Source organism: Solanum tuberosum, unplaced genomic scaffold, assembly GCF_000226075.1.
Source record: "Solanum tuberosum cultivar DM 1-3 516 R44 unplaced genomic scaffold, SolTub_3.0 scf00267, whole genome shotgun sequence".
In the NCBI taxonomy this organism is placed as follows: domain Eukaryota; kingdom Viridiplantae; phylum Streptophyta; class Magnoliopsida; order Solanales; family Solanaceae; genus Solanum; species Solanum tuberosum.
The window spans coordinates 594,870-599,373 of NW_006239199.1; the positions used below are offsets into that span (position 1 = coordinate 594,870).

The following is a 4,504-nucleotide window of genomic DNA, read 5'->3' on the forward strand; positions in this document are numbered from 1 at the left end:
AGTGTGTTTTTGATCATTAGATAATAACTTTGAAGCTAGAATGCCACTACACTACAAAAGATTCCTTAGTCTAGCTAGGGGTGACAGTTGGGCGGGTTGGGTCAAATTTGAACGGGCCATAATGGGTTAAGACAACATCGGGTCAAGATCCAATCCAATTCAATTTGTTTGAGTCAAAATGAATTAGGTAATGGATTACATTACGGGTCAAGACCCAACCGAATCCATTTTTTACTAAGTTTAATTATCTTTTTTGTTCTTTTAAACTATTTTAGTACTTAATAAAATTATTTTTTTCTTTATTATGGTTATATACAACATATCAAATTGAAAAAAATATATTTTTTAAAATATTTCGACAAGATTTTTCATGAGCTAATTTGGTTACATATCAACCCAATTTTTAATGGGTTGAACTAATGAATGGGTGGATCAATAATCTGCCCAAACTTAAATGGATTGGACAGGTTGAACAGAGAGTTTGGTTTTGCCACCCTTATTCCTTACCTAAAATGGATTTAAAAATAAAATAATATATATATAAGAGAAGTATTTTTACCCTTTTTGCAAAGTATAATTTCTCAATAAAATGGAACAGACTGAAACGAATGTAATCAATATATTGGTTACATGAATTCTGTTTGAGAGAAAAAAATCAAAGTGTTGAAGTGCTTATGTGTGGACCAAAGAAGATGAGGCGTGAAGTTGCTAACATTTGTTCATCTGGTTTAGCAGCCGATCTTCATTTTGTGTATCATTTTCATTGGCGATTTCAACATTTTCGAGTTGATTTTTCAGATGGTCATTTAACCTTCATAGTGGGGGTTAGGCTTAAATCTACCTCACAAACAAAGTCGAAATTGTAACTTTTTGGATTCTGAAATTTAAAACGACTTCAATTATAATTACTAAATTCACATCTTTAGTAAATATTTAACATAAAATATATTGTTTGAGCAAACATCACTGGATTCGATCGAGGCCGTATCTGGCCTCTAGTTCTGCCCTGCTACCTCATATATTAATAATAATTAAAAAAAAATACATGTATAAGAGAAAGCCATAATACAAATTTGACAAATTTTATTTCCTCACTTGGAATTACAATGCAACAACCAAGGTTCCACAAGCTATCCTTTATTGCAGAGAGAGATCAATGAATTTTACAAAAAAAAAAAAAAGAAGTTCCAAAAATTCACCGTGGAAAACTAGGGTATATATGACAGCTGAGGCCAAGTTAAATGACACGTTTACGTATTATGCCTTAAAAATTTCACCGCGGATAACCTGGTGGAGGGTATCCAACACCACTTGGTGCATAATTGGGTGGAGGATAGCCATGATGTTGCAATGGGGGTGGAGGGTACATGGGGGGTTGTTGTTGTGGTGGTGGGTATCCATAGGGTTGCTGGGGTGGCGGTGGGGGTGGGTATGATTGAGGTGCATATGCAATGGTTGGAGGAAGAGGCTGATCCAAACGAGACATATGTTGAATAGGTGGTGCTGCTGTTGGCCTTGCACCAAACTTTCCATCTCGTTTGTCCATTTCAACCTTGTGTTGTGTCTGTAAAATTATTTGGAAACACCACAATATTTTAGAACATAATACATAACCAAAACTTTGAGAATTCACGTTTAGACATCTTAATCCGTTTTTATTGTCTCAGTTGAACACTCTAACTTACAAAATGATCATCTAGACACTTTCAAAATTTATGTGTCACATCAGCATCAGGTGTTCGTGAAACACAATAGGGACGAGTTGGAGTGTTTAATTGCCAGTTGAGACCAAGTTGAGGTCATGTCTAGATGTGAACTTTCAAACTTTGCGTGTTTACTTGCCAGATGAGGCTTTATTACTTCCTCTATCCCAATTTATGTAGTAGTGTTTGACATGACACGAAGTTTTTTTTTTTTTTAAATAATCTTTTTTGAAACTAATGATTTAAGGGCATCTTAGAAGGTTTTTTTTTGGGGAATAGATGTTTATTAAGGTAAATCTCTATGCTATATGTTCAAGTTATCACATACCTGCATACAGCTGCAAACCCTGCAAAAAGAAAAAGAGAAGTTAATAGAGATGGACGGTTTAATAAAAACATCTTTTTTACGTTGTTGTCAGTATATATAAGTTAAATTGTAGTTTTCAATACTAGCCAAGCGTCTTACGTGCAATAAACCATGTCTGAGCAACAATTCAGAACCCGAGAAGCCTCTTGAAGTACGTCATTTCCTGTAATACAAGCAATGCAGCTAAATATACATGCTACCTGCTGGAGGCAAAACATGAATCCCTACACAACCAAAGGCAAAACACATAAATTAACTAAAAAAATAACAACGAAAATGAAAATGTAGAGGAGTTGAACTTACAATTATGCAATTATCGCATTTTGTCGTCTGAAGATTGAACTCGTCTTGCAACATAAAACGTGTTGAGGCAACTGAATTAGCAAAGCAAAGAAAAACCTGAAGAGTAGCGCGAAATTGAGTAAAATGAATAAGAGGGCTAAAGAAAAAGCTCATAGTTTCTGCACTATATGAAAATCTTGAATACGTATAATTCAAGAAACACCAAACCTCTGTACAAAGACACAACTCGGGGCAATGACTTTCTCCACATCTGCCACTACAAGGCATATAGCCTCCACAACATGTATACCTAAAAGCACAAAATGTCTTTAAATTATATCGACTCGTCAACAAATAAGTTAGTTGTATAGCTAAACAGAGAAAACGAATGTTTACCTTGACATATCATTGTATAGAGCTCGTTTTCTGAGAATGTACGATGCACAAGGACCACTAAATCAAATCGAAGGTAAACTGATAAGCAATTTTGAATAGTGGCACTTGAATCAGAGAAGCATTCAAATTACTAGTCTTTACATCGTGCAACATTATATAGATGAAGAACATTTATTCTAAAACTCTGCATCTACATAGACATATCACTTTGGTTAATATACGCCTAAAACCTGAATACACAATGGTGTTACGAGCTAAACTTCCAATGATACCGAAGAGTTCTAGACACAACAAGTGCTGTGAACCACTTGCATTTTAAAATTGCTGCATATGGAGTAACATAATACAGCAGATCAGGAGACCTAAACTCCATCAATAGTACAATTCGCAATCCATTTCACCATATTCTCCCTCAATAATTACAAGACTATCCTGTCTTTTCAGCTTCGGAGTTATTAAATCAAAAGTTCAAGTACGTAAACTAAATTATTCCATGAAATCGTTTAAAAGAGAAATACAAAATTGAGTAGTGGTAAACTATACTGATAGTGTCAAAATACAAAAAATCTTTTTGTAACAAAATTACCAGTTCAAATTAAGTGCCTGTTTGACCACTTTTGAAAAACTGTTTGAATATAGAATTGATTACAAAGTCACAATTTTCACTCGAAATGAATCACAAAAATTCAAAAAACTACTCCAGTTGATATTCATATCTAAATACAACTTCAGCTCCAATTATCATTTTCCACTTTGTAAACAAACACTACTAAATTTATCAAATTTCACAATTTCCATGCTTGTCAAACGATGAAGCAACTGATGCAGACTTTCGAGGAGTATGGGCTAAAGCATTCAAAAGCATAACATAAAAGAGGAGAATGCACATAAATCAACTCACCACCAAAGCGAAAAACAGCAAACTGCAAATGCCAAAAACGCAGATCAGCATTTCCATAAAAAAAAAAAAAAACAAAAAAACAAATTGAGTAAAAAATTAATGAAATTTTACAGTTAAAATGAGACGTACAAAGAGGATCGGACTGCGGAGCACGGAGGAGATCGGTATGCCAGTGATTAGGATAGTTTTGACGGAACTTCATTTTCTCCATTTCAGCATCCAATGAAGCCATTGGAACAACAACTGAGTAACTGTCGTTGGGGCAGAGACCTAAAAATCTTTTTTTTTTTTTTTAATAATAAAAAGATATAATCAAACAAGATCGAGCGGGTTTTCAAAGTTTTGAATAAAAAAATATAATTTCTGGAGATCAAACGCTTCCGTGTCTGCGCAGTTGACTTTTCAAACTTTGAAGAGGAATATGGGAAGGAAGAATGATGTTTCTAGAAGTAGAATATGAGTAGAAAACACACAAAGTTTACCAAAGTAATGAGAGGACGGAGATAGTAAAGGTTCAGTGTCGGACTCAGAATTTTTACCTATAAATTAAAGATATCATTAGTAGCCCAAGTTGTATAGTCTAGTATAATTGACTTATCTCTCCTCTTTGATTGATTGAGATGGTTCAAAATTAATATATATACAAAAATATTGAAAATCTACCCTATATATTCAATGTAATTTTTTATCGATGGGGTTCAGAAGTTACTCTTTAAATATGAGGTAATTTCATGAAGATTTGAAGAAGTTGTAAATTTGGAGCTCGTGATGTTTTTCATGTGTTCTTGAGGAAGAAAAAACAAAAAGAGTACATTTGATCCAATGTTAAAAGTTGTTTGGTTTTTTTGTCAAAGT

The 4,504-nt window shown here is 33.8% G+C and overlaps 1 protein-coding gene across 1 annotated transcript; it reads right to left on the reverse strand.

Moving 5' to 3' along the window:
* Nucleotides 1-1,063: 1,063 nt before the first annotated feature.
* Nucleotides 1,064-4,143, reverse strand: LOC102600964 (uncharacterized). Its single transcript, XM_006358604.2, has 8 exons — nt 3,779-4,143; nt 3,650-3,671; nt 2,749-2,805; nt 2,581-2,662; nt 2,374-2,469; nt 2,170-2,294; nt 2,032-2,050; nt 1,064-1,564 (listed from the first exon to the last, which is right to left on the reverse strand). The coding sequence occupies exons 1-8, from the start codon at nt 3,879-3,881 to the stop codon at nt 1,274-1,276; spliced, it is 795 nt and encodes a 264-aa protein (XP_006358666.1). The 5' UTR covers nt 3,882-4,143; the 3' UTR covers nt 1,064-1,273.
* Nucleotides 4,144-4,504: the final 361 nt, after the last annotated feature.

What these genes read in the sequence shown, in the direction of transcription:
- LOC102600964 (XM_006358604.2), bottom strand. Translation starts at nt 3,881, where the DNA reads ATGGCTTCATTGGATGCTGAAATGGAGAAAATGAAGTTCCGTCAAAAC. An exon ending in CTATACAATGATATGTCAAG is followed by an intron (nt 2,663 to 2,748) that starts GTAAACATTCGT and finishes TTGTGCTTTTAG; the next exon opens with GTATACATGTTGTGGAGGCT. An exon ending in AATGCGATAATTGCATAATT is followed by an intron (nt 2,295 to 2,373) that starts GTAAGTTCAACT and finishes TTGGTTGTGTAG; the next exon opens with GGATTCATGTTTTGCCTCCA.